General features: G+C 41.4%; 2 protein-coding genes across 3 annotated transcripts; one reads left to right on the top strand and one right to left on the bottom strand.

Moving 5' to 3' along the window:
* Positions 1-8796, top strand: rabep2 (rabaptin, RAB GTPase binding effector protein 2). Its single transcript, XM_030407744.1, has 12 exons — positions 1-392; positions 2683-2838; positions 4110-4192; positions 4279-4656; positions 4904-4999; positions 5112-5210; positions 5917-6027; positions 6423-6501; positions 6628-6639; positions 6871-7025; positions 7221-7337; positions 7512-8796. Exons 1-12 carry the CDS (start codon positions 368-370, stop codon positions 7614-7616), a joined length of 1416 nt encoding a protein of 471 aa, XP_030263604.1. The 5' UTR covers positions 1-367; the 3' UTR covers positions 7617-8796.
* Positions 7988-27803, bottom strand: atp2a1 (ATPase sarcoplasmic/endoplasmic reticulum Ca2+ transporting 1). 2 transcript variants are annotated; one of them, XM_030407743.1, is made up of 26 exons: positions 27659-27803; positions 27411-27547; positions 26299-26316; positions 25632-25714; positions 22508-22612; positions 21354-21492; positions 19488-19568; positions 19295-19380; positions 18157-18312; positions 17842-17983; positions 16431-16597; positions 16204-16292; positions 16007-16109; positions 15767-15898; positions 15050-15175; positions 14542-14760; positions 14270-14381; positions 13952-14175; positions 13622-13842; positions 13290-13492; positions 12938-13023; positions 12657-12790; positions 11686-11803; positions 11007-11124; positions 10432-10476; positions 7988-9106 (listed from the first exon to the last, which is right to left on the bottom strand). In XM_030407743.1, the coding sequence occupies exons 2-25, from the start codon at positions 27526-27528 to the stop codon at positions 10472-10474; spliced, it is 2985 nt and encodes a 994-aa protein (XP_030263603.1). In that variant the 5' UTR covers positions 27529-27547; positions 27659-27803; the 3' UTR covers positions 7988-9106; positions 10432-10471. The 2 variants fall into 2 exon arrangements, with proteins under 2 accessions (XP_030263603.1, XP_030263602.1); XM_030407742.1 differs by lacking the exon at positions 10432-10476.

Genomic DNA, 27803 nt, shown 5'->3' with positions numbered 1-27803 from the left:
TCACCACACAGTGGGCATGGCCGGATAGTTGATGTGCAGGGTGTGGCAGTCACAAAATGCAAACATGTCACCACTTTAATTATCATTTAACCACCTTAAAAAACAGGGAAATTAAGCGTAGGCTAGCACTGAAGGCGGACAGGGAAAGGTATTTGTGAACAGGAAGCAGGTTGACGTGATTTCCGCAGGCTTACAGACCGGGGAAAGTTGTTTCCTGAAGTTGACACTGCGCTGATATTCTCCACACCGAGAGCCCCGGTGCATTGGCACAAAATGACTCTGACAGTTTTCTGGGACTGTTCCTTGTAGGACGCTTCGTCTCGTCTCGTCCGGCGGCCGCGGCCGATGAACTCAGTCTGACGGGAAGATGAGCTCCAAGAGCGAAGACACAGGTAATAAAAAAAAAAAAAAAGCAACGTTCAACTTTAATCTGCCCCTCGTCTAACGGGACTGGTCGGGAGGTTTTTAATGGCCTCTTTACAACATGCGGTTTAGTAAACATTAACGCTGGTTTACTGCTTGTTGTCATCACGAGAACAACCTGTTGAAACAGCTCCGGTCACATAACCGTTAAACGGCCTGTTAGCACCGTTGACCGTAGACATGAACGGGGGATGCTAGCTGCTAGCTAACACTTTAGCCGATTAACTGTATGCAGACTGGGGTCCGGAGACTTCTGTAACCACCGAGGACAGCTCAGCACAAAGTGAGTGTTGGCTAACTTTACCCAGTTCAGAATAAATACATTAAGTCAGTGATATGACTGCTGTACCTAGTCATGTTTGTTAAAATAAATGCATCTCTGATGTTAGCTAACGTTAGATATGCAGCCTTTGACAGCTAGCTTCTGTAGCAAGTTTCACCAGCCTGCTGAAAAAGGAGCAACAAGTGTCGATGTAAAGTCATAAACATAGAAGACAGGTCTTTTAGCAACAAATGACAGTAACAAGTAATTAAAAAATAAATTAGAATTTTTTGGCTGGAGCTCTGACAACTTAATAATCACTGTCATACAATCACTATTATTACTTACTAATGTGAAGAAGGGGGGGAAACTTGTTTATCTTTTCTTCTTTATTTCACTTCCCTTTCAAAGAAATGATACCAATAATCATCATAAATTACAGCTGAAAAGAAATAAGAAAAAAGAGTACAAATAAGTCTATATGAATCAAGATAATACCAAGAATTCTTACAATAATGAAGTAGGCCTAGTAGTAGTTAGTAGTAGTAATAATAATAATAATAATAATAATAATGACAATAATAATACAAAATATCATAAATATTATAAAACATGATAGGGGTCAATATAAGTATGTAAAAGTATCTCGGGTTAAAACCAACTTTAGAGCCAGGCTGATGTATTGGTTGACCGATATTATAAGCTGATTTATGCCTTTCACAGATCTATATCTGTATATATGTTGCACTCTATGTGCCGCTGTGGAAACTTTTTCTGTCCTTAGTCATATTAATGCTGAACAATTATAAAGATTAAATTCCTAACCAAGTTCACTGTTTCTGTGCATTGATGTCATTTTAGACAGTAAAGTTAATTGTTTAAGTAGATATCTGTGCCAGGAGTGTTTGATAACCATATTTACTGAGTCATTGCAGTAAACTGGTGTTTTGTCAGCCGATGTATTGATATTGAATTCTTTAACTCTCTTATATCAGTATTATTATTAGGCCCAAAAATTGATCTGTCTTGAAATGTCCATTTTGACATCAGAAGTGTACCACAGAAGAAGACAGAAGAATTGTTTCAGTTGTAAAACATGGATTATAGATGAATGGATTTATAGCTTAATCACTGTAATTGGCGTTGACAGCACTTTTATTAAATGATTTAATTATTATCATTTAATTATTGTCAAAAAATGTCTGTTTGATTTCTTTCATTGGAGTATTACATATATAACAAAGTGGTGTCTGAACATGTTTATACTGTAGATTTCTTTTTGTGAATGACGAACGGAATATACTGTTTATTTGATCGTCTATATATCATATAAAGCACAAGACACTTACTTATTTGGTGCAACAACAATACTTCTCACGATGCATAATATTAGATTGAGGCAAACTAACTAACTAACTAACTACTATTATTACACTTAGTGGGGTTCAGACAATGAAGATTTAAAGGCAACTAGTTTATTTAAGTATTTGTTTATATACCAGTCAGTCATTTAAATAAGTAGACGGGTCTTCTTATTGATCCCCTGGTGTACTAAAACAATGTTAACAATTGGTTATCTGTGCTGTCACACATTCAAACAACTAAGAATGTTGTCATGTGTTATCATTCATGGTTGAATCCTTGCTCATGAAAATGTTTATCAATGTGCGCATGCACTCTATTACATACGCAGCATAATGTACATTTAAATGATTTGTATGCAACTTTCAGACAGCTGTGTGTGCAAACTGCACAATGCCAGGAATTTAGAGTTTCTTCCTGCTGAGTTCTCAGTGTATAGATCAGGCACACAAGTCAAGCTGTCTTCTTATCTTATAGCCAGGTATTTACAGATCTTTTCAAGTAGTAACACAGAATCCTTTTAATCACGTCACCTCACTGTTTCCCTTATTTGTGTGGTTCCACCCAGACTGATACAAATATTCTCAGACCAACACAATGTAGGCACAGCACAGCAACCTGTTTATCCTTTTCAGAGACGAGCCTGTGGGCCCAGCTAGCCGAGTGCCGAGCTCAGGTCGAACACTGGCAGGGCGTGGCGACGATCTGTGAGCTGAGCAAACAGGAGGAACTGGCAGAGCTGCAAAAACAATGTGATCAAGAGATCCAGTCACTGCAGGAGGCTCTCAGAGGTCAGTACGTGTGTGTCTCTGTGTCTTTTTTTGTTTGTGTGTTTTGTGATAAACACAATTTATGTGACTGTCCTTGTGTACAAATGATCTAATTTCACGTGATATCACAGTGTCTTGTTTGGTCTTTTTGTATGGAGAAAGATGTGTCAGAGCTGCAATGATTAGTCGATTAATCTTAGCTAAGTAGATCAAACCAAAATGAATAAACTATTTTGATAACTGATTAATTGTTTCAATCATTTTTCAAGTAAAAATGTCAAACGTTTGCCGGTCCCAGCTTCTTAAATCAAAGGATTCGCTGCTTTTTATGATAATAAAATGAAGAGTCTTTGGACTGTTGGTTTTGCACCATAGATTCAAACACTCTGTGTTCAGTACATGTCCCCAAGGAAATGCAAATAATTGCTATTAAGAGCAAGTGAGAGTTAAAGGTAATGTTGACAATCACAAGAGAGACTCCATGTACTTAACACAAATACAGTAACAGCATATCATAAATTAAATGATAAAAGTTCCACCAAGAAAAATACACTTGCAGTTATCACTTTTTTGAACTAAATTTGAATTGTGCTTTAGTAAGAGGTTTAGCCGGTAATATAACAATCAGCAACTGTCAGCAACTGTGACAGCTTTTTGTTTTCATTCAACAAATAAGAGGTCTGTAAGGAACACCTCACAGGACTTGACTTTCATTTTTCAGTCTAGCAGGATATGTGTTGAGATGTAGGGCCTTCAAACAAAACAGGGCATTATTACAGAGGGACACATATATCACATCATTTATTGATAAAAGCTTGTTACGGTTATTGTGGTTTCTTTTGTTTGTTTTTTTTAATCTCTTTTTTAATCTTTTTTTTTAAACAATGGTACTTCTTTAAAAAAACGGAACAGCTGTAGGGTTTTTCATTATCATTTTTATTTCCTGTTTTTGCCATTTCCAATTGAAGCCAGACTACTAAAATAAAATGCACTTCACTGTTGACGATGCTGAGAAAGAGCAAATATTGGCCAAGATATTCTTTAAAGTAAAAGGTCAGGCGAGGACAGTGAAAATGTTAAATGTCTGGTAAGTAATGCTCCTTTTTAAAAACAATGAAAGTTTGCTCTATTTTTATAACGTTAGTGTCAAAATGTAATCTTATATGCAGCAAGTATGTTGTGGCCTTATAATTAGCTTTTTTTATAGTCTCAACATAGAGGCTAACTGTATATCGTTCATCTGGAGGGTTGAATGGTTTCATCATTATTTCATTATGCTCTCGTGTTTACAGAGACAGCAGCGCAGTATGAGGCCAGGATATCTGTTCTCCAGTCTCAGCCTGTGGAGTGGAGGAGAGCCAGTGGACAGAACGTGGTCAGTGCTGAACTTTGTCTTCTCTCGGAAATTGTTTCAAAATGTCCTGGACTTGATCCCAACAGTTGTTTATCTCTCCTTGTTAGATCAGTGGAAGGAAAGCCAGGATGGAAGCAGAAGGCGGCAGTAACGAATTGTCAGCAGCGATCACCAACAGTCAGTCGGAGGCCGAGTCTATGGCGTCCACGGACAGGACGCACAACCAACCAGCGGAGCTCGAAGCAGCGGCAGAGGGAGAAGGGACGGCACTCACAGCAGACGGGTATTTTTCGCTGCGACACTGCGACTCTGCCTCGCTGTCCTCCTTCTCCTTAGACACGCCCTCTCTGCCCAGAAAACTCCACGCTCAGGACGACACCGATTCTCTGGTCTCCACGGGTACTTTGGTGCCTGAAGCCATCTACCTGCCACCGGCTGGACACCGGCTGGTCACGCACAGCGACTGGGATTCACTCAACGCTCAGGTGCAGGTTTTAAATTAACGCTTTTATTAAATCACTTCATCTTCTATCACACAAGTCCACTGGATAGAATTCAGTTTTTATGCTGCTTCTGTATTAGGAAAGGTCATTCACACTTATGTATAAAGAGAAAGAGAAAGAGACATAGAAAGAGCAACCTTGCAATTTGTGCCGCGAGTTTGGTGTCACCATAAACTTCTCCCAAGCCACATGACTTTGCGGCCTAATGAGGGTGTGGTGTGTTGAACAGGTGTCAGAGCTGCGAGGGGAGGTGAGTCGGTTGGAGGCTGAGAAGGAGGAGCTTGAGAAAGAACTGGATACACAGACCAAGCACACACACAAACAGGTGAGTGTGTATACAGCAAGCCCCCAGTCTCTCTCTCTCTCACACACACACACACACACACACACACACAGACATAGAAGACATGCTAATTTGTTTGTGTGTGTGTGTTCAGGTATCATTGCTCCAGTGTCAGGTCCAGACATCAGAGGCCCTCCTCCAGGACCTACAGAAATCTTTTAGCCAATCACAGAATGCAGTCCAGAGTCGGCTGGTAAGTGATATGATGTCGATCCTATAAACTGTGTCTGTGTCAGGGACTGTTATTACCCTTGGAGTATATTTTAGAATTTTTGGAAATACACTTATTTTCTTGCTAAGATTTGTCATGGCTGGACAATAAGTATAAAGCCACAGCCAGTTAGCTTAGCTTATCTTGCCTTAGCTTAGTGTAAGAGTGGAAACGAGTGGGAAGCAATAAGTCCTCCTTTCAAGCCCCCCTAATGATCTCTGGTTAACATGTTATATCATCTATCCTCAGTTAAATCTAAGTGTAAAAAAGTTGTGGCTTTGGCAGGAGGGTGTTGTTCGGTGCTAGACAAATTTCTTGGAGGCACAGTGTCTTTGAGTGTCATCACCTTGAAGTTGCTAAGCAACCAGAATCTTGCCAAGAAAAAGTCTGGCACATCACCCCCGTAAAACCACGAATATGTTGTTTTTAGATTTCAGTTAGGGTTAGGACAGACTACACAAACAGAGCAGATCAAACAGATGAAACACAACATGGTAATTAGTGAGCTTCAGAGGTACTTGAAGGTTGATTTTGTAACCTTCTGACGGAGCCAGTGTAGACAACCCCACTGTAGTCATAATTGATTCCTAGGGCAAGTCTGTGTAGTTTACCCATCAGGTATTTGTGAGTTGGTGCTTACATGTCATTCAGTAGGAGTAGGTGTTCAAATTTGAATTTGTGTGTCCAGGCAGAGTTATCCTTTTCCCAGAGGAAGATGTGCAGTGAGCTGTCCAGACTTAAAGGAGAGGAGGTTGAGGACGAGGCGCCGGAGTCAAGCTCATTCCCAACAACCCTGCAGGTACGATTACTGTTCTGCTAGAATTTCATTTACAGTTTATCTGCCTGTGAATGCTGCAGGAAAGAAGAATAGTTTCACATGGCATTGTAAAAAGGAACAGAAACCTGTGAGATGCTCAGTTACGGGACTTCCCTTTCATTAGGTGCTACTATTCTGTTTCAAATAGTTGTTAGGATGAACAGAAAGTGTTCAAATAGCTCACATGTTTATTTTGTCCCTTTTATGATTGTGTGTTTTTGTTCATTTTAATGTTTGGACAAGTTGGATTGTTTCTTCTCTTTCCCTGGATGTGGAGACATTTTGAATATCTGTCGTTAGTTTAAAAATGTTAAAAGCAGTCACTGTGTGAGTCTCCTGCTGATAGTGTCAGTATCTGACTGTTGTTTAACCTGCAGGGGGCACACTGTGAGGAGCGTCTCCGCATTGAGATTGTCAACCTGAGGGAGCAGCTGGACACCCGGACTGAGGAGAATGGTCTGTGGATTCAATTATTTTAATTTAGGGCAGGATTTTCTTAACACTGATATCTTGACACTAAATCCTTTTTTAATCTCTCTCTTTCTCTTCCTGGATGCTCCCATTCTTATCTACTGTCAACAGAAGTTTTAGAAGGTGAGTAAACAACTCATGCTTTATTATTAGTTAAGGCAGTTAGTAGGTATTGTGACTTGAGTAGGGTTACATGCAGATTCATTTCACCTTTAACCTTCATATCATCTTTGGTGAGCAGAGTGTCATCTTAAGCAACATAACTGTTGTTTAAAATAAAGAAAACTGGAATTGTTCTTCAACAATCACAGGGCCTTTTTGTTTATGGTTCCTTGTTTGTGATTGTGAGCGCAGTGCAGCTGTCCAGCCTGAAGACGGAGACAGAGAGGATCCAGGCTCAAAAGGACCAGTTCCAGGCTGAACTGTTGGCCTGCCGCACTGAACTGGAAGCCCTGCGGGTGGCGCTTTCTCATGTTCAGAACACCAGCAAGGCCCTCAGTAATGATAAAGTAAGTCCAGCCTACTCTTTTAACAAAAGACTGACTGTGGTGACTGTTGATGCTTGCAAAGTTAACTGCCTCTCACAGGAGTGGTCTCTTAAGTGGCATGGTAGTCAAAAATGTAGTCAATAAGCTTTCAAGCTCAGTTATTGATCATTGTCAACACATTTTCACACGTCAAACTGAATTTTTCGTGGCTTTCAGGCGGCCCTGCATAAGCAGTGTCTTGAGCTGCGTAGCCAAGTGATCAGTCTGCGCTCCCAGGTCGACACCAGCCAGACTGTACAGATGGACTTTGTGCAGCTCTCCCAGTCGCTGCAGGTAAAAAGCAACTTTTAGAAGTTAGACTGTGTGGAGGAGTGATGGTTAAAAATCCTGAATAAATGAAATTGGTCAAACTTTTTCTTGCACTTGCAGAAATGTATCAGTTCAAACTGTTTTTTTTTTTTTAGCACTGTATCTGAATAACAAATTGATATTTCACTTGCCCTTCAGGTGAAGCTGGAGTTGATTCGACAGGCTGAGAGTCTGGAACAAGTCAAGGAGATCCTGGGAGAGGGAGTCAGTGAAGCTGGTTCCTCGCCTGCAGACGCCTCATGAGTCATAGAGAGTCACGTTGGAACCAAAGAGCACAGACCAAGAGAAAACATTCCAAGAAGGACTGATGGGGAACAGTTACCATCATGAAACATGAAATACTGTCGTGACTACTGGGATTATCACAGCTGGTGCTGCTTGTACTTGTAACACTGGATGCATTCTCCTGGAGAGACATTTTTTGTATTTCTCAGATATGATAGTTTGGTGTCAGAGACCAGAACTGTTCTCAGTGACCAAAGTGATTTTTGATGAACCATGACAGCTTTGGGGGACACTGTACAAATGTTTTCTTACATCCAGTTACACATTTACTTCCATACTAACACATATGTAAATGCATTATGTAGATAACACTGACATGACTCCAGTTAAACACTCAACAGTCCAACATTTTTATTGCACTGTAAAAACTACACGATCATTTTCTCCAGGCAGACTTTTCTGTGAAGAAGGACCTCTAAAAGCAATGCATCACCACGCAATAATGACCTGATGCAAAGTAGAAACTCTCTTAAATTAACTGTGTTTCAGATTGGATCTTTAATTTTGTGCATTTATTTTTGTCGTCTTTATTTTCAGCTAAGCATTGTTAACTATTCTTGTTGTTACTGCAACTGTACTAGCTTTTAGACTTAAGCAAATTTATGAATGTGGATGAGGAAAGATGCTGAGTAAAAAAATCAGTGAAGAAATGTGAATATCTAACACCTTGTCAGCTTGTTTTGTGTTCAAACAAATTAAAGGGAGGCTGTCACATTCTTTCCTTTAACCTTTGAGTTCATTATCAATATACTATGATAAGGTTTCTCTACCGTGGCCATAAAACTTCATGCAAATTTGCTTTATATGCTAAAAGGATCACAGGAAATTAATAAGGCTGATATGCTTGATATATTTCTTACACTGCGTTATTTAATAACACAGTAAAATAGGGTTTCATATACTGTGTTATTTGATCATTTCCATTTTACACATTTCATAATACAAACTGCATATTTAACTAACTTGAAAAAACTGTCTGAAACCAAACTCCAGTCATAAATGTACTTTTGTCAATGTGCTGACGAGAGCTTCTGTTTGAGCAGGGCAATAACCTGTTCATATCGAAGTTTAGTTCTAAAGTTGGGAGATGGTTTGAAACATGTAATACGAGCAAATTTAATATTAAAATGTAATTGGACATTGAAGTCGATTGATTTTTAATACATATCTTTATTCTTTAAGAATAGAATCAACACAGTAGTTTTAATAACTCTCACCTATATATTAACCTCAGTACATACACAGAAAAAATATTTTGCAGCTTTTTTTGGTGTATTTTCAGATGGCTTATGTGTTTTCTTTTGTATTCAAGCCACTTGATGTTTCGATGACATCAGGTGTCTGTTGGCGGCTCTCTCTCAGTGGGAGCGCTCAGCCATTTTTCTCTCCATCCTCTGTATCGCGGCTGTCGACTTCAGCCTCTGTCGGCCTCTGCCTCTAGACTTTACCTGGAGAGGAAGACAGCCAGTCAGTTGTAAGGTAATGTACTCAGGTTAAGTGAATGCACTCAGAGTTCATTGTCTGTTTGTTAAAGGTAGCATTTAAAGGAACATTTTGAGAAATTATGCTATTTAGATTAATGCTAATTTAGGTAGCATAAGCGTTTGAACACCCAACAGGCTTGTTCAAACAATACCTGCCTCCCAGCACCCTTAAAAACTCACCATTTCTTAAAATAGTTATGTTGTACAAAAAAACCTAAATGTATAATTGTTTTTTACTGGGGATATGCATTTTGGAAAGTTTTTGGCTTGACCAGTAACTGTTTACTAAATTCTGGAGTTTCCTGGCTAAGCTAACTGCTAAGAGAACAGTGAATTGTAGTTTTACTCTTCTGTTGTTGTGCAAAATAATACAAACCTAGATTAAACAAACACTATACTGTATAACTGGTTAATTGGTGAGCTTTAAAGGTGCTGGCAGGCAGGTTTATAGTTAAATATATTTCCAATATCTAATTTTAGCATGTCACCAGTGTCACATATTGGGGAGAAACATTGTGCATTGCCACAGTATAAAGTTAAGCAAATAAAAAACCTCCCCTCTGTCGTGACAGACGATACATAATCCAACATAATCCAGCGATTTTTGGATTGCTTTATGCCTCACTAGCCAAGTGCACAATATTAGTGAAATTATGGCACATGCATAATCAAAACTACTTTTTTAAAAGGATCTAAGTGCTATCTAAGCATATTGCTGCCATTCAAGAAATAGGAAAATGGATTATTATCACATTACAATGTGAATATTACCATAAGCAGATGTTTTCACAATATTACAAGATATTTTACCATAATATTATCACGCTATAACGTGAAACATTTCATGTTATAACAGGAAAAGCTTCTTGCCGTAACGTGATGAGATTATAATGGTGTTAGAACAATAAACTTTTCATCTTATAACATGATACTGATCCGTTTTTTTCCTTTTCCAGCATGGCAGCTATACACTGCCATAAAAAGCTACTTGAAGCAACAAGCTAAAGTAAAATTTTACAATACAATTAAAATACAATTATGCAATACAATGTATGATGAGATCAATTACCAATTACTAGATTTCTACTGGCAGTTCATGACAGATGCACACTGCTCCAGAAAGATTTTCGAGACCGATAAAAAGTCAACAAGCTTACACACACACACACTCATGATGGACATTATGCCTTTGACACACTAACGTAAACATGTATAATACCCAGCAAGAAACTTTTTAAGAGGTGCAAGATGCAGAGTGCTTAACCCTTTAGTACGGGTCAGCGGAATACCTTGTTGTATTACAGGGGTATGGAGGAGGGGGAAACAGGTTTAGGCTGGATTGTCAGAGAGGGGACAGTGAAAAAGAGCATCCAAGGAGGAGAGGAAAAATTAGATACATGTCATCAGAGTCAACAGAGATTAGAGGAAAGAGGGTGGGGAAGAATTAACACTGTGTCAGGAAATAAGAAAAGAGGGAGGAGAGGTTAAAATGACAGACATTAAAAAACAATTGGGAGGTGAATTATTCAATAACATTCCATTAATCAATTATGCGTTCCTTAAGAATCAACAAAAAGGAGAATTGTTAAAGGAGGAGGATGGAGTCATGTGTTCTTAAATTGTATTTGAATGCAGTATGTATATTTTAAAGGAGGTATAGAATCGTGTATATATATCTGAATAGAAAGGAGTGCACTGTAGCTACATTATTTAGAATATAAGTTAAAAAAGAGAATCTCATATGTACGCAGGTTACGACTTATACACCTGCATATATCACATCTGTTTTTATATCGTACACGATTAACTTGTAACTGATAGAATAAAGGAAACATGTGGTGAAAAGATCACATGTATAACTTACCCTCCAGGTATGTGCGAGCCACAAACTTGAGAACCTCATCGATGAGGATGACGGGGAAGGAAAGCTTCAGCACCATCAGCCACTGCTCAACGTTCAAGTGAGTGAGCTTGAAGATCATCTGTGGACGAGAGCAGCGAAGTGTTAAAGCTGGCAAACCACAGTAAGAAACATCTGTATGATAATTATGGAGAGACTATAAATATAAGTGCTCACATCGCCAAAGAATACTCTTTTTGTTACATCTAAAGAATGATAAAAATCTGTATAAACGTGTGTTTTATTCCCACTGAGGTATTAGTTATCGCTTCAAACTGTGACCACCAGAGATCAGTGAACATTTGATTGAATTCATGGTAATTTCTGTGAATTTGTATTTCACAGCCTCAGTTTTATGATTTCTGAGATAGATTTATTTTAAACACACTCTTATTAAAGGATTCACCTTAAAAAAAGTTCTCTCTCAAGGCTGCGCTGCTGGTTTGATTGTGTGGCACCTTAAATGCTACCTGTTAGTAATTAGGGGCAACTGATGCATCGGTGCATCATCTGTAAGTACTTAAGCAATGAGAATGTGAGAGGTTGGAGAGGCAGTGTGTGAAGGTATGTGTGAGGGAGCAGCAAAGGAAGATGGATGTTTTGTTTTGGTGGAGAGGGCTGTGGTGCAGGAGGCCAGACTCACGGGCAGGGGGTCGACGTAGATGATCATGAAGTGAAGGGACATAGAGAGGCTCATGGCGGCCACCAGCCAGAGGTTGCTCCAGGGGGGCATGCGCACCAGGGACTGGTTCTCAGACAAGCTGGGGGGGAGGGAGGAGGAGGAAGGTGGGGTTGGATGGGGAGATGGAAGGGTACGTTAAGGCAGACTGAACATGTGTGAGGGCATATGTACGAGTGTGTCTGTGTGTTAAATAAATGTGTGCAACAAAGGTTTGAAGAGTGATCATGTAAGCCCTGATATTTATATGGAAATACATGGAAAATATACTAAAAACATATGAGATTTCCAACACATTGTTTATGATATGAAGTCCAAAAAATATTTGATTCAAAATGTCAGTGGAGCAGAACATTTTTGTACCCTATAGAAGTAAAAGTAGCAATACCACAGTGTCATAAAGCATCATTACAATAAATTACCATTTAATTGACAATGTTACCTAATTGAAAGTGCTTACTAGTATTACTGACAAAATGTATTGAGGTATCAAAAGTAAAAGTAATCATTGCTAAAAAAAAAAGTCCCCCTTTAAGTGTTATGCTATTCTATAATGTGCATTATTATAACTGAATGTGGATTGTGAGGCTAATTGTTTACAATTTTGTATACTGGTATCAGTTCATTAGATGTCTTAATTTACATTAACAGTTATAGCTGACAAATAAATAAGAGTAAAATGTACATTATTATAGTCAAGTACAATTTGAGTACATTGTAGTTAATGTATTTTGTTATATCCCACCACTGTGTAGAATATAGGGCTGCACAATATCACAATAAAACAAAACATAGCATGTCATATAATGCAAGATTCGCAATAGTTTCCATATCGAAATTTTCATTTAGTTTTCCATTTTTTATTTAATATAGTTGGAGGTTTGTTCTTAGGTGAAAGTACCCATAATGCCCATGAGTTGACAGTGTAGTCAGACCTGTTCAGAGCGTTGCACATCTCGATGGTGACCAGCACAGACAGAGCCATGGTCATTGGAGGAGCAGCCTCAAACACCTCGCAGTGGATGCCAGTAAAGTCCTCATTGTCCTCGCTGCACTGCATGAAGTGTGACTGAGAGGGGAGACAGAAACTTAGTCCCTAAGAAAACTATGATCCCGTCCTGAAGTGTGTTTGTAAAGAGGTGTGTGAGGTTTCTAGTTGCAGCAGTTGGATGGACTATGTGATAACATAAACAGATGCAGAGTGTTAAATACTTACCAGCTGGTGGAAGGTGACCATTGGGCCGTCGTCACAGTACAGGAACCACCAGGCAGCAGCTGCCACAGTTGCAGCACCGACATAACCTGGAAGAAATATTATAGTGTGAATAAGTCCAATGAAACTTTAATTTGGTTTGTGACCGTAGCAACAGCATCATTTATCAGAACTTGCTGGAAGTCATTTGAAGACTAACTAAATGATGTGCAATACACAAGTGCTTCAACCACCTGGGGATGAGGGATTCATCTACAGTATCAGTAAGACTCAAGCCAAATTAAGGGCTGAAGCTAAAAGTCAGTGAAGTTGATGGATGGATTAGACAGTCATAGAGAACACAGAAGTGTTGTACCTCCAATGGCCAAATATCTGAAGAAGAGCCAGCCAGAGATGAGGGGCTCTTTGGGAGAGCGGGGGGCTTTGCCCATGATATCCAGGTCAGGGGGATTGAAGCCCAGCGCAGTGGCAGGCAGACCATCAGTCACAAGGTTGACCCACAGCAGCTGGACAGGGATCAGAGCCTCAGGCAGACCCAGGGCGGCAGTCAGGAAGATACTGAAAGAGTGAGTGTTGGAGATATTTTAGACAGGTGCAGACTGTTACATTTTCTTATGTTGGCTTTCAGTCTCACAAAATATCGTAGTTCTTATCAGACCTTATCTCCATACAGTATCATGTACTCACCAGACGACCTCGCCTACGTTAGAGGAGATAAGATAGCGGATGAACTGCTTCATGTTGTTGTAAATGGCTCTGCCTTCCTCAACAGCGGACACGATGGAAGAGAAGTTGTCGTCAGCCAAGACCATCTCAGAGGCAGACTTGGCAACGGCAGTGCCAGAGCCCATGGCGATGCCAATCTCCGCCTTCTTCAAGGCGGGGGCATCGTTCACTCCGTCACCAGTCTTTGCAAAGAGTGGAGGGAAAATGGAGAGGAAAAATTGATTATTTCAAATCAAAGGTATTTTAAGGAGATAACAGATACCAATATGTAGGTTCTTCCCTTCCTCTCACCATGGCAGTAATCTCATCGAAGCCTTGCAGGAACTCCACAATCTTAGACTTGTGGGACGGTTCTACTCGGGCAAAGCAGCAAGCCTTTCGGACGGCAACCTTCTGATCATATGGAGCGAGGTCATCAAACTCACGGCCGGTGAAGGCCTTGTTAGTGACATCCTCATCCTCAGTGAAGATACCAATACGACGGCAGATGGCCACAGCCGTGCCTTTGTTGTCACCTGGGAGGGCGGAAATCAAGATTTCATCATTTCTATGAAGTCCTTGCCTGATTTATTTCGCAATGGGGTTAAAATATTTGATTAGTTGACTGACCAGTGATCATGATGACACGGATTCCAGCAGCCCTGCACAGCTCAATGGAACCCATGACCTCCTTACGGGGAGGGTCGAGCATGCCAACACAGCCCACAAAGGTCAAGTCAGTCTGAAAAAACAAAGAAAGCAACAAGTTTAGTTTCCTTTGGAGCTTGAACCTGCGCAACAAAATACTGTAACATCTCCCTATTTTTTTAAATAAGTAATGTAGTTTGTCAGAAAACCTTTCAATTATAAATACAACATTCAAACAACTCTGATATGCTCACCTCATAGTCTACAAACTTGGTGGAGTCCTCCAGGTTCATCTCCTCCTTCCTCATAGGTGTGTCGCAGGTGGCCAGTGCCAAACAGCGAAGGGTGTCGCGCCCAGTGCCCCACTCCTTAATGACGGACAGGATGTGGTCTTTGACGGGGCCAGTCAAGGGTACACGGTTGGTGCCCACACGAACGTATGTGCAACGGTCAATGACACCCTCTGGAGCACCCTGATGACGCAGTTAACACAATGACGACATCATTAACAACATACATTATAGCCTTCTTACGATATCATATAACAAGACTTGATTGACTTTAAGTCCCTTGAGGTGTTTTTTTTTTTCAAATTGAGAAGCTTTATCTGGCATGGCTATTTTATTATAATGTCATCATTTCTGTTCTGATACTTTTCAAGATGACTTTTGCCCATGGAAAACTAAACAAAGAACAGTTTTAAGCGATTGGATTCGGGCCATACCATGCAGTGGAAATGTCTGTCTTGGGTCACTCACTTACTTTGACAAACATCTTGCTTCCCACAGGGGCCTTGGCGGACTTGGCAGGAGAGCAGTAAACTGACATGGACTTCCTGTCTCTGGAGAACTCCAGGGTGAACTCCTTCTTCATCAGCTGCTTGATCACCTGTTAGAAAATGAAGGAAGAGAAGGTCAACTGGAGCAAAAGGATCCATCAAGGTAGTGCCTTGTACCTCTATTAAGCTATTGTTTATACTGGCAACTTCTTGCACTGATTAAACCTGCAGTAACTTTATTTTAACCACTTTTGGGCAGTGGACAGTTATTAGTCTTTTAAGTTAATATACTAAACTGGTAGCAAACATAATGTTTATATACGCATCTAGAAGTCACAGAGAAACATCATTCACTGGAGTGTTCCTGGCATTCACCATCTTTTTAGCTATCTTTTTGGTCTCCACAGACTACTGAGAATGATATCTCTGTCTCTCAAGCTATTAAATGCTCCACTATGTTCACCAGTGAGTCACTAACTGTGACTGTCTGCTTGTTATGCTAAGCACGTAAGGGGGAGTTGTTGTTTTTTTAGAGCATTTTCACTAAAAACAGTTGTTTGCTGGCTTTGGTAACCACGCCATATGTGCAATTAGACTGCCAATAGTGGCAATAGTGCCATAGTAACACTCATTTGGAGCTAAATGGATAAACTAGAATATGAATGTAATAACACACTTGATGCTATATTTTGTAGACTTACAGAACAGCAAGTGTTTGCCCTCTCCACCTTGGACAGGCCACGCACTTCAGTGTTGAACACGTTCATCTTCTCCACCAAACAGCACAGGGCTGTTTCAGTGGCCTCACCCACTTTCTCATAAATACCCTTGGACTGCATCAGGGAGAAATAGGAAATGGCAAAAATACATGTTAAGCTGGTATAGTGTTATATGTCAATGTAAGTGTGTCGAACACAAAATTCCCTGAATGCTCTACAAACCTCATTGTAGTCCAGAGAAGAGTCGTTACACAGAGCGCAGATGGTAGCCAGCTCAACTAGTCCGTCATACTGTCCACACTTCACTGATCCGCCATTCTTTGTACTTGTAGAGATGATTGACAAAAATATGAATGGGTTCTGGTGTTTCTGTGTGTGCGTGGTCTTATAACTTAACTTTTAACTTTTTTGATACTTACACTTCACCCTCTGGGGTGTACTTTGAGCCTGAGATGTCAAACTGACCGAGGGAAACACTGTCACCATCGACTCTATCAATCACAAACATCTGCATGGAAACATGACAAAAAAACAGTTTTTGCATTAAATCTGCTCCAGTTGTAGTCATGGACAGACTTTTTGGATTGTAAGTGAAACTGAGCATGATTATGATTGCTTGATCTCACACCTGTGAGCATGAGCCTACCTTAGTTACACACATCTGGTTGGTAGTGAGGGTACCGGTCTTGTCCGAGCAGATGACTGAGGTGCAGCCCAGGGTCTCCACAGAGGGCAGGCTTCTGACGATGGCGTTCTTCTTGGCCATACGGCGAGTTCCCAGAGCCAGGCAGGTGGTGATGACAGCGGGCAGGCCTGCAATGGATGGAAAAAGAGATTCGGCCGAGAGCTATTTTCTTTAGACCTTGCTTTATTACTGCAAGGACAGATTGGAAGGTGGTAAAAACATTAAGTGGAACGTCTAAAGCCAAAGAGACATGACAATGATGATCCAACATGTCTGTTCAAAACCACCTGGACTATAGGGACTGTCTCTGGGCAGGCTGACAATAGTGGTGGTCCCTTTACAGCCCTTAACACATCAGCTGGAGCACACCCAGACTACTGTGTTCTCCAAGGTATTTCTGTGGGAGGGGGCTGCTGCAAGCCATTCAGTCTGATCTGTGCTCAGATTCTTGGCAAATATCAACTCAGACAATGGTGTCGAGAAGGTCTGGAGTGTGTCCAGTTTAGTGACATTATGGTGGCATCTGTGTTTGCAGATGATGTTGTCCTTTTGGTATCATCAGACTGCGGCCTCTGATGAACATTGGCACAGTTTGCAGCTGACTGTGGTGTTATGAGGTGGAGAGCTCCTCCAAAAAGACAGGCTGTCTCTATCCCAGAACAGGTGGCAAAAAAGGCTTGGGTAAAACTGTTAAAGACAGAGCTGAGTGACTAACCAAGCTCCTGATTTATTAACCAAATGTGCTTCCAACTTTCATCTAGTCTTGGGGTTGGGTAGTGACCAAAATAATCAGATCAAGAAAATAATGACTATTTGGCTTTCTGTCTGTGACAAACAGCTGCTTCCCTGTGCTAAGAGGAACCAGATAAGCTCCTACAGCCACCTGCTAAAGATGACTGATAGGGGATGACTGGGCAGAAATCCTAGGCCAGACCAGGACACAGTACATATCCCAGCTGTTTGAGTCCCTAAACCGAAAACAAAAAGGTTTTTGAAACAAAAAAAAAAGGTGTTTCCCAGCAAGTTTTCTCGAAATGCGCAATGTATTGGGTATGTCAGTCTCTACGGGTTGAAAAGTCAAGTGAGGACTAACCCTAACCCTTAATCAATGCGATCCACTCTCCCTCGCGATTACTATTTACTTCCTGTGCAATGTGCAGCTTCCATTGATAACACATCCATGAATGGATTGAATGTTGCAGTTCATCTTAAACTGTACAGCGCTGTATATATATTGCGAAGATAAATCTAAACCAATTTCATATTTCAAGGGCTGGTAGCCGCAGCCTCATATAGATGAGCTACATGATAATAATCTTAGATATGTTAATCTTCTTGGCCGACCAAATGGAAGTTAATTCGCTGGGTTTACCTTCAGGGATGGCAGCCACAGCGAGAGCCACAGCAATCTTGAAATAGTAGATAGCACCACGGAACCAGGAGCCTCCATGGACGGGGTCGTTGAAATGGCCGATGTTGATTATCCACACGGCCACACAAATGAGGGAGATGACCTGGAGGATAGGCAGTCACATGTGTGAACTTTAGCACTGGCTTTGCTTTATAAACATATTTTCTTCTTGAGGTTATTTCAAACAGTATAAGCATTAAAATTGATTGAATGATTAAAAACTGTCACTGTGGTAATACAGTTTCAGGAGGCTTTTTGTCTCTCTGCCTCACCCACCTTGGAGAGTTGCTCTCCGAACTCGTCCAGTTTCTGCTGCAGAGGAGTCTTCTCCTGCTCAGTGGCAGCCATCTGGTCACGAATCTTACCAATCTCAGTGGTGACGCCAGTTGCAACAGCAATACCAGTGGCCTTTCCAGCTGCAATATTGGTGCCCTGTGTTTAAAGCGAGGGGGAGAAAGTCCGTTAGTCAGTCTGAACCACACAGAGTTAAACATCTCAACAACTGTTCGATATATTGGCGTGAAACTGAAATTGAAATACATGGTCAACAGAGGGTTAATCATACTGAATTTGTCAATCTCCTGACCTACTTTTAGAGCCATGAAATCAAAACTCGTGGTTTTGACGGACGTGTCACAAGAAATGTTGGCCCATTATTCTGACCTCTGCCAAGTGTTAGCATGCTAACATGCTAAACTAGGGATGTGAATATGGCAAATTTGTCAGGATATCTGCTAAACATGTTAACAATTATAAACGATTGACATTGCAAACATTTTTGAATGTCCCACAGGGAAAGCACAGGTGGTTATAATGTCAGTCTGAACCTGGCCTCAACCATGACTTAATGGCTTTGTTGAAGGACAAGGGTCGCAGTTTGGGAAAAAACAGAAAACAAAGCACTGCATAAATCACAAAAGGGTCGAAGCAAACTGGTCCCTTGTTATCTAAAAGGTGGCGGTGGGAATAAACGCATAGCCACCCACTGATTCTATCAAAATGATAGAAAAACAAAAAACCATCGACCCAAAAACCAAAGATAAAGTGGGAGTCACTGATCGGGGAAAACAAAATGCATAGAAACTGGCCATCTCAAACATGAATGCAACAAAAAATGCAAAGAGCGAACTGATGGTGTTGTCCCTCTGAAGACACACAACCAACCGAGCAGGAGAACTGCAGCCCCCTTATATAGTCTCCCAGCTGACTGACTGCAGCCAGCTGAGGGAGAACATCACAGGTGCACCCACTAGCTCCTGATGACCTGTGACCTAGATCTTGAGAACTCCCTGTTCACATCAGGACCATCAGGGGAATCTCTGATCTCTGTTCATAACAGCTTGCCAAAATGAAACAGCACCTTCATTAATGTTGAAGAAGCTGAGAGCTGAGCAAGACGCAGAAAAAGACTCACAGAGAACAGCATGTTTTTCTTGTCCTGGTTGACGGCTCGGGGGTCTGGGACAGCATCAGTGTGCTTGATCACGCTGACAGACTCGCCTTTAGGAGAGACAAGTTTAGGTGCAGTGTCGGTCAGGGAGGGAAGTAGACATAAAAAATATATATAATCTTTTGCATGTCTGTGTTTCCTGTCCTGTAACACCTACCAGTGAGAATGGACTGGTCCACACGCAGGGTTGTAGATTTGATGGAGATGATCCTGATGTCAGCGGGCACTTTGTCACCAACTAGTGTCCACACAAAAGAAAGACACAGAGAAATTGAAAAGACTATTAAATTAAGCCCTATTACACTAAACAACTGATTTATTTATCATTGTTGCCGCTTGTGCCGGGGACAAACAGTACAAACAGCTTCATTAACTTGTATCAATCTGACTACGGCATTACAGCAAGATGGATGGCGGGAGGAGTGAGTGGGGTTGCAGGGTTGATTGACTGGTTTTAGCACTCTAGATGGATCGTGTTGTTGTTGAAAACTGATACCACAGTCAGAGACAGAGGGAGAGGGAGACCTTTGGGAGATCACGAAATGAAATGAACAGGTGTACAGCAAACAGAGGGAGAGACAGAGGAGCGAGTCTGCCTGTCGATATTAAGTGTATTTATACTCAAGCTTGTTTTTTTCTTCCTGCAGCAAGTTCCTTCTGCTCCCCTCCACCCCTTTTTTTCTGTCACTGCCTTAAAAGGGCTCAAGTTCATTCTCAAGGACATCAGGAGCCATGTAATCACACACACACACTAAACACACGTGCATGCAACTCTTTTGACGTATAGACGGGTATGAGCTGATTGGCTATAAGACACTGCAATGCCTCAAGTCTTTTTAAGTTAACTTTTAAGATCAAGCTGAATGGTGCTGCCAGTTTTGTGATTTCTAGCACAAAGTCCAAAAAGAGAAACATCATTACTGTATTCTGAACTGTGTTTATAAAACGCTTGCCATCTACACCCGGCAGTACTTTGAGTTGTCTTGAATAAGCCAAAGAGACAAACTTTGACTTGATTTGTAGTGAATGCTTCATAGTCGAAGTGTGTTGTGAATATTATTATATTCTTACTGACCCATTTAAACAATGTATGGTGTATGGGTCAGTGTCCAACCCCCTTTTGCTTTTTAAACTGCAAATCATCTTGGAATAAAACTGAAAGGCACAAAGAAGTTGTGTTTGGTCTCGTTATTAATCAGAAGTGTGTTCTGGGCATAACATGAATTGCGCCTGGCGCATTGCTATTTAAAATCGCAGATTGGGCAAGTTGGAGAAACATTGTTCAGTTATGGGAGAAGGAATCATCCAAAGCTCTCTGAGGTGAAGCAGGTGTGAGCATGTCCTTGTATCATCATGATAGCACACAATGTCCAAAGCGAAATAATGATGCCAGGAAATGGGAAAACACCCTTGAAATAGCAGGTAAAATACAGAGCCATTGACTTTGTACCAGATTGTTGTTGGTCTATGTTGCAATCGCTTTCTGCTGCCTCAAGATAGCAAAGTGCAAACAATGTGCCTGACCAACACGCCCCCTGGGCACACAGATGAGTACTCAGACATCATTGGTGCTGAGCATGAAAATGGCAACAGCACTGGTAGGAAACTAGCAATGACAGCTTCACTGCATTGTGCGCCAACCAGTGGCTCCATTTTTACATTCTCATACAGCATGGCTGTGTGACCGTGGCTTTTAAATGCTACTTGTGTATTTAATATAGAAACATTCTTCTCTCCTTCTCCACACTTGTGGGTTGCTTTTTAACAAAATCGAGGATTTCCTGTGCATTGTCCTCATTTTAACCAGCTCTGATGCTGTTAAACTTTGAGCTGAGACTCTCGTATTCTTCAAGAATTTTACACAACGATGCTTCACCAAATATAGAAGCTCTGTGACCCTGATGATCTCTTCTGCAGCCAGTTACAATTGTTGTGACTGTTCCTTAATATTGGCTTGATGGAGTTTGAGATCATTCAGCAGGTAGAGCAGTGAAAAGAAAGCCTTCCGTTTGGGGAACCTTACCGGAAACCTCCACAACATCACCAGGAACAATCTCCCTGGCCTTGATTCTCTGGACACTCTTCCTGTCCGCCCGGTAAACCTTTCCCATCTCAGGCTCATACTCCTTCAGAGCCTCAATGGCACTCTCTGCATTGCGCTCCTGTTGTAGAGATACACACAAAGCAAAACACAAAATGTGGTCATTTTAGTGCCATGATCTCCTTGATCTTAAAAACTGTAGACAAACTCTGCCTTCTTATGCAAAATGCTATATTGACTAATTAGTCTGTTATGACAGGCTAACAGTCTAGCCATTCATCATGTACAGACAATAACCAATTCAAGTGGTATAGAACTTAAGACATCTCAAAAATAAGAGCACAGATACAACAATACATCACTTGAGTAATGGTGTGTTGAATCAGAGTTTTAAAGAGTTTTGTTCGTCATTAACAAATCTTCAGTAAACACACGTGTCTGCAGCCTGTTTGTCTGTCAGTCTCGAGCTTGAACAACAGCTCGATCGGAGAAGTCAAACAGGCTGACGTTCAGTTCACTCCGTGCTTTTCTTCCAAGGCTGCCCTCAACCGCCTCAAAGTGTAAAGCCCAACTTATGCCAGCCGCCCTCCCTCTCTCCATTCTACCCCGAACCCCCCATGTGTGAATCCTTGTGCATAGTTTCCAAATGACTGCCACAGGATTGATATGAACCCCCCTACCACGCACAAAGACACACACACACACACACTCCGGGCCAGTGGTAACCCGATCATCCCTCTGTATTTTTACTGTGGATTGCACAGTGTGATTGTAACAAAGCAGGCTGCAGTTTGAGCCTTGAAGGCAGCACAGGTCCCGGTTTGCCACCCCCCTCCTCTCCGCCCCTGTTGGCTTAACCCTTCACCTTTTCACCTCCTGCTGACGTCAGAATTCTCGTTCTGGATTCCTCTTGAACTCTGAGCTCTGGAAGGAGCGTGTGCTTTCCGTAAAGGACACGGGCAGCGACCTGAATAGGCCGCCATCGTGTGTGATTTATTGTGTGTGACTGTTACTAAGTATAAGAGTCTATTTAGGTGTGTGTAAAAGACAGCATTCAGAGGCAGGTATGTGTCCTTGTGATTGCAATTGTTCCTGTGTGTGTGTGTGTGTTTGTGTGTGTGCGTGTGCTCACTGACCTGCCACACTCCAACAACAGCATTTGCAATGAGAATGAGGAGGATGACGAAAGGCTCCACAAAAGCAGTGACAGATTCCTCGCCTTCCTCAAACATGGCCAGAACCTGAGAGAGACAGAAAGTACACATCAGTGCGCAAATCTGAATGAAAATTTCATTTTCTTTATGTTGTTTATGGCTTTATCACATCAAATTATTATTTTTTTCCCCCCTTATGTTAAACAGGTTGAACATTAGAACTGTAACCAAGACTTGTTATCATAATTAATCCGTCAGTTAATTTACATTTAACACAATTCCCATCAGTTCATGGTGGCATCTTTAAACTTGGTGTTTTGTCTGCCCAAGAGTCTTAAATCCCCAAATGTTTAATTCACTATCATATAAACGGGGAAAAGCATAAAATCTTCTCCTCTCAGAGGCACCTAACAACAAACCTTTGGCATTTTTAATGAATAAATGACTTAAACAACAAAAAAATGGCCACATTTCCTGCCTTTGTTTACTTTTGATCAAACACTTTTTGGTTTCAGACTGCTGGATGAATAAAACAAGACATCATTTTTTTCTGAGGTAAGCTGTTATGTCAATAAAAAAAAATAAAAAAAACGGCAGAAAATTGTCGCAATTGTAGCCTTAATATAAGTTTACACTCACACCTTTAAGAAGAAGCACTGTTTGATCATGAACTGAAGTATTTTCAATTCCTACATATATATTTTTTAAAAAATCACCTTTTTGTGGGTTGAAACATTGCTTGATTTTTTTAATGATGAGCCACCAGTGGGTCTGTGAGCGATGCTGTCACTACAGTATGAGTAGACCTGTGATTCTCTGCTTGGTACAACAAGTGTCTTTAAGGCTGATGTGCACCTGTCGCTCCAGCATTAAATGTAAACATAAAATAGTCACGGCGAGGGGCTATTTCTGCCGGTTATGATGCCATTACTGGATTAAGTGACATTTCACTTTGTCTCCGTTGTCCCTTATGTCATCCTATCTGTGAAATATCTACATGTGACTCTTTTTCCAAACCTATAGTCTTAACACGTGTGCGCCCCTGTGAGCGGGGGGGCTCCCATGCTTCTAACACAGGTCTGTTTCGGAAAGGCTTTCGTGTTGACATTGACACAGATTAGTTGCAGGCCGGCGGAGCACAGAGTGAACCACAGACACAGAGAGAGAGAGAGAGAGAGAGAGGGGAGAAGAAGCCCCGTCCTTCTCTTGTAGCATTCAACTCTTCGCTCATCATCATGTCTGGCGTGTTTTTCATTTCAGCTCACATCTTTTCTCACCCTTTCCCAAAAATAGGCCCTCTTGCTCGCCCTCTCCAGTCTGTCTTCACCCTGCTTCTCTTCAAAGACACAATCGATCTCCAGAATGAGAGTCGGAGCCTGTCAGCACATTGCAGTGGCAGGACATTCCGGTGTGTATGAATAGGGCGACCATGTATTTGCAGTATTTAGTGTTCTCCCTTTTAGAAACCGTATACGACTCTGAATCTATTGCTCTCGTTTGTCATTGTAACAAACAATGCCATTGTGCAACCTAATCCCGGACCCCCTCCCTCCCTCTCCGCCATGTCTTTCACTCTCTCCTTCTGCTGCAAGCCATCCCTCGTTCCTTCCATCCCTGACCTTTGTCCAAGGATACAGTTTCTCGTCCTGGCTTGAGGCTTTCTTAAAATAAAGCCCCTGCCATGCATACGTGCACACACCCACACACACACACACACACACACACACACACACACACACACACACACACACACACACACACAGCCACTCTCTTTCTGTCTTTCTCTTTATGTTGCTCTCTCTATTTCACACACACACACACACACACACACACACACACACACACACACACACAGCCCGTCAGGCCTTCTAAGGCCATAGTGACAGCTGTGCAGGGAGGCCAGAGGGCAGAGATGGAGGATTAAGACAATGTGTCCAGCCTACTCTCCTCCACAAAACTGTTTTGGAGAGAGCAACAGCGGCGGGAGGGAGAGAGAGAGAGAGAGAGAGAGGGATTCCTTGTGTAAAAGAGAGTGAGGACATGGGTCCAAATGTAATCTAATAACCCAGCAATGCACACGCTCTGTTTGTCGGCCCCAAGTGTGCTAGTGTGCGTGTAATCAAAAAGAAAACAGGCGAGGGCCTAGAGAAGACGCAGCTCAGAGTTTACACATTCTCATGTCACCATCGAGTTCTTTATTGTCCCTGGACAATGCACTTTTGTAATCGCCAGTCTTGTTCTTTTTATCCCTTTCACTTTATCAAAGCACGGTTAGATGCAAGAAGTGACCTCGCCAGCCACGACTTTGAGCAGCTGATGTGTACCTTTGTTGTCTCTCAAGCACCTCTTTCAGGATTGGTAGTTCCTAAACTCTGAGTAAACCAAACCTTAATATGCCCTAAACATTTGATTGGTGGAGCTTGTTATGGACGGCTGGAGGCAAGTTAATGAAAGTGCTTTAATTATTTATACGACCTTCTGGTTGGTCAGCTCAATGGAGGGTTTTGACGGGTATGAATTGTGCTGCAATCTCAAAAAAGATTGCTATTTTTTCGTGAAAAAAAAGTATTTGTGGCTCAGATTTTCAACGAATTATCTTTTCTAAAGTTGAATCATCTTTGAAATCATATTTCGTAGCGGATTGGACGCTAAGGCAAATAATAAGCTATGGGGCCTGAAATAGAGGAAGGTAAGTAATTAAATGTAAGAGACACAGCTATTATAAACTGTTCAACAACAAGCCAACAACAAGGGAAATATTCTCTCTATATTTTCTTTTTGTCAATTTGTTTTTTGCTTAGCCAATCACTAAATGCTTATGGAGGAAACCTTTGATTACTATTCGTTTGATTCAGGGATTCAGTTACTTCAACTCTTTATGGGCCAAATGTATGTAAAATAAAGTAGGAAAATAACAATTATGTAACACCTTTATCATAGTAGGTATATGACAAATATATTTGTCTTTTTACCATAGGATCTTAAATAATGGTGATCTAAAAACTCTTCTGGCATAACGCGTGTACAGACTGTCTATCTTTTACCCAGACGATATTTTGAATATTAATATGCTGTATTGTGTGAAGTTAGAAGTAAGCAAACTCACAAAAGAGATGCAGGCGGCCAGCAGTAAGATTCTGACCAACAGGTCCTCAAACTGCTCCACCACCAACTCCCAGATAGTCTTTCCTGTTGGAGGAAATAGATGAGATCACATACAGTGTGCAAGCACATGGGGTCATTTGTGTAGTTGTTTTCTGTATAATGTATTCATGTAGTTTCCTGGTAAATGGTTAAAATGTTAATGTTATGTCAATATAATCTCTATAAATCATGTGCACTCAAAATACATTAGCCAACAATTTATGAATGGAAAAAAAACTGATTTGTGATGAAGTTTATTATTTGTATGGTGTTTAAGCTCTCTTACTGGGTATGCACAACACAAAAATTCTAGTTAAAAAAACATCCAACATCTCCCAAACTACAGAAGCTGTATTCTAACGTGTGTCTGTATCAACTAATTTCGTGAGCTGTGTGTGGTTTGAGCATATTGTCAGCAGTTTGGGCCACTATAACTATCTCCAAGCCCTTGGCTCAATGGTAGGGACAGAGCAAGGAGCCAGCAGGTGTTAAATAAATGACTTGTCATCGCAGGAAGTGATGGAACAGGTGTGTCTGGGTGGCACAAAGTTAAAAGATTCGCTGTGATCAACAGGGCATGTGGTTCTAACGTGAATGATTAAAAAGGAAGGGGTTTAAAGTGGACTCACCCTCTTCTGCTGGCAGCTCTGTGGGCAAAGAGAGACAAATGATATTATTAAAGCGAAGCTGTGTACCGCATTCACTGTTTGTAATGTTTACAGCACAAGTATCAGTCAAAACACAACAAACTGAAGATCACATTACAGAAAGTAGAATCTAATATCCATCTCTGAACCAAACAATTCATATCATGTGGCAGCTGGTTTTGTTCCGGCCTCCTTGTCCTGCCAGTTTATGACACGAGCAGTTCTTTAGTGGCTGCCCTTTACAGTGACCCTAATTACTCTGTTATTTGAGTTTGGTGTTTCTCTGTCAACATCCATTAGTCAGCTAACAATATAGCATCACTGCAACCTGTCGAGCGTGATTTAATGCTGCAACAAGATGGTACAAAGTAAAGATGGTTTACTGTGTGTAAGATGCACTAGTTTGGTAAATGTTTCTCACAAGTAGGCCTTTTCAACAGCAGACATTTTGAAATGTCACAGAGGGAAAAACACAGGTGTAAATAATAACATTAACGATGGCTCTGTTACAGCTTCAGGGCCAATTAAATGGAACAGAACCAGCGTGAATGATGTGGCAAGGTTAAATGGCCCGCTCGAGGCAGATGTTTCTCAAATTCCAGGATCAAGACTGAATGTGCGAGATGGAGACTGTGAGATGCAGCTGGACAAAAACTAAGCAAGTTGACCTTGAGAAGTTTTCCAATGTCAAGACTGAACTGTCCCGCTCACGTTTCAAAAGAAAAGACGGAAAAATAATCTTCAATCTAAAACGAAAGTCAGCAGTCAGTGAACCTGAATCTCTAATGCTCAATCACCAAGAAGCCACACACTGTGCCAATTCATCTGTCAACCATCCCGCCACTACTCCTCCTCCACCTTCTGCCTGTTTCTAAAGTTTTCTCTTGGTAAACCTCTCAGGTACACTGTGCTTCTGCCTCTGCACCTTCCTCCCTCTCTAAATCCAAATGTACTGTCCTGGACGACCCTGCGCCTTTTCTCACCAACTTCATTCATTACTTCTCCTTCTTTCCACTCTCCAAAGCTCCATCCAACTCCATTCTTGCATCCATCCATCCATCCATCCATCTTCCATCTCTTTTTTTTCTCCTCACCGTTGTAGCCATACTTGCTCAGGTTCTTGTTGACCTGATCAGGTGAGAGGCCGGTTTCTTCAGTGACGCCAAAGTAGGACAGGACATCCTCTGACTCTTTGATGTGTGCGTTCTCCATCCTCGCTGAAACGGAGAGGCTTCAGGACAAAAGGGGATAGAAAACACAGAAGACACACTCAGATCAGTCTCAGCGGCCCAGCTGGCCTGATACTGAAAGTTAAAAAACAATTGAAGCCATGTTCACCCACCACTTTCTTGAAGTGTGGGATTGGGATTAGAAACTGGCAACCCCCCTGCGTTCACACTTGCTCTCTCTCTACCCCCTCTCTCTCTCTCTCTCTGGGCTGTTGCTCTCCTCTCGGAGCCCTGGACTGACAGAAAGTGCAACCCGGC

This window comes from Sparus aurata, chromosome 23 (assembly GCF_900880675.1).
Source record: "Sparus aurata chromosome 23, fSpaAur1.1, whole genome shotgun sequence".
Classification (NCBI taxonomy): Eukaryota; Metazoa; Chordata; class Actinopteri; order Spariformes; family Sparidae; genus Sparus; species Sparus aurata.
This window is presented reverse-complemented; position numbering and strand designations above follow the sequence as displayed.

What these genes read in the sequence shown, in the direction of transcription:
- rabep2 (XM_030407744.1), top strand. Translation starts at nt 368, where the DNA reads ATGAGCTCCAAGAGCGAAGACACAG. An exon ending in GGGATTCACTCAACGCTCAG is followed by an intron (nt 4,657 to 4,903) that starts GTGCAGGTTTTA and finishes TGTGTTGAACAG; the next exon opens with GTGTCAGAGCTGCGAGGGGA. An exon ending in CATTCCCAACAACCCTGCAG is followed by an intron (nt 6,028 to 6,422) that starts GTACGATTACTG and finishes TTTAACCTGCAG; the next exon opens with GGGGCACACTGTGAGGAGCG.
- atp2a1 (XM_030407742.1), bottom strand. Translation starts at nt 27,528, where the DNA reads ATGGAGAACGCACACATCAAAGAGTCAGAGGATGTCCTGTCCTACTTT. An exon ending in TGGCCGCCTGCATCTCTTTT is followed by an intron (nt 22,613 to 25,631) that starts GTGAGTTTGCTT and finishes TGTCTCTCTCAG; the next exon opens with GTTCTGGCCATGTTTGAGGA. An exon ending in TGTGGCTGCCATCCCTGAAG is followed by an intron (nt 16,598 to 17,841) that starts GTAAACCCAGCG and finishes CATCCATTGCAG; the next exon opens with GCCTGCCCGCTGTCATCACC.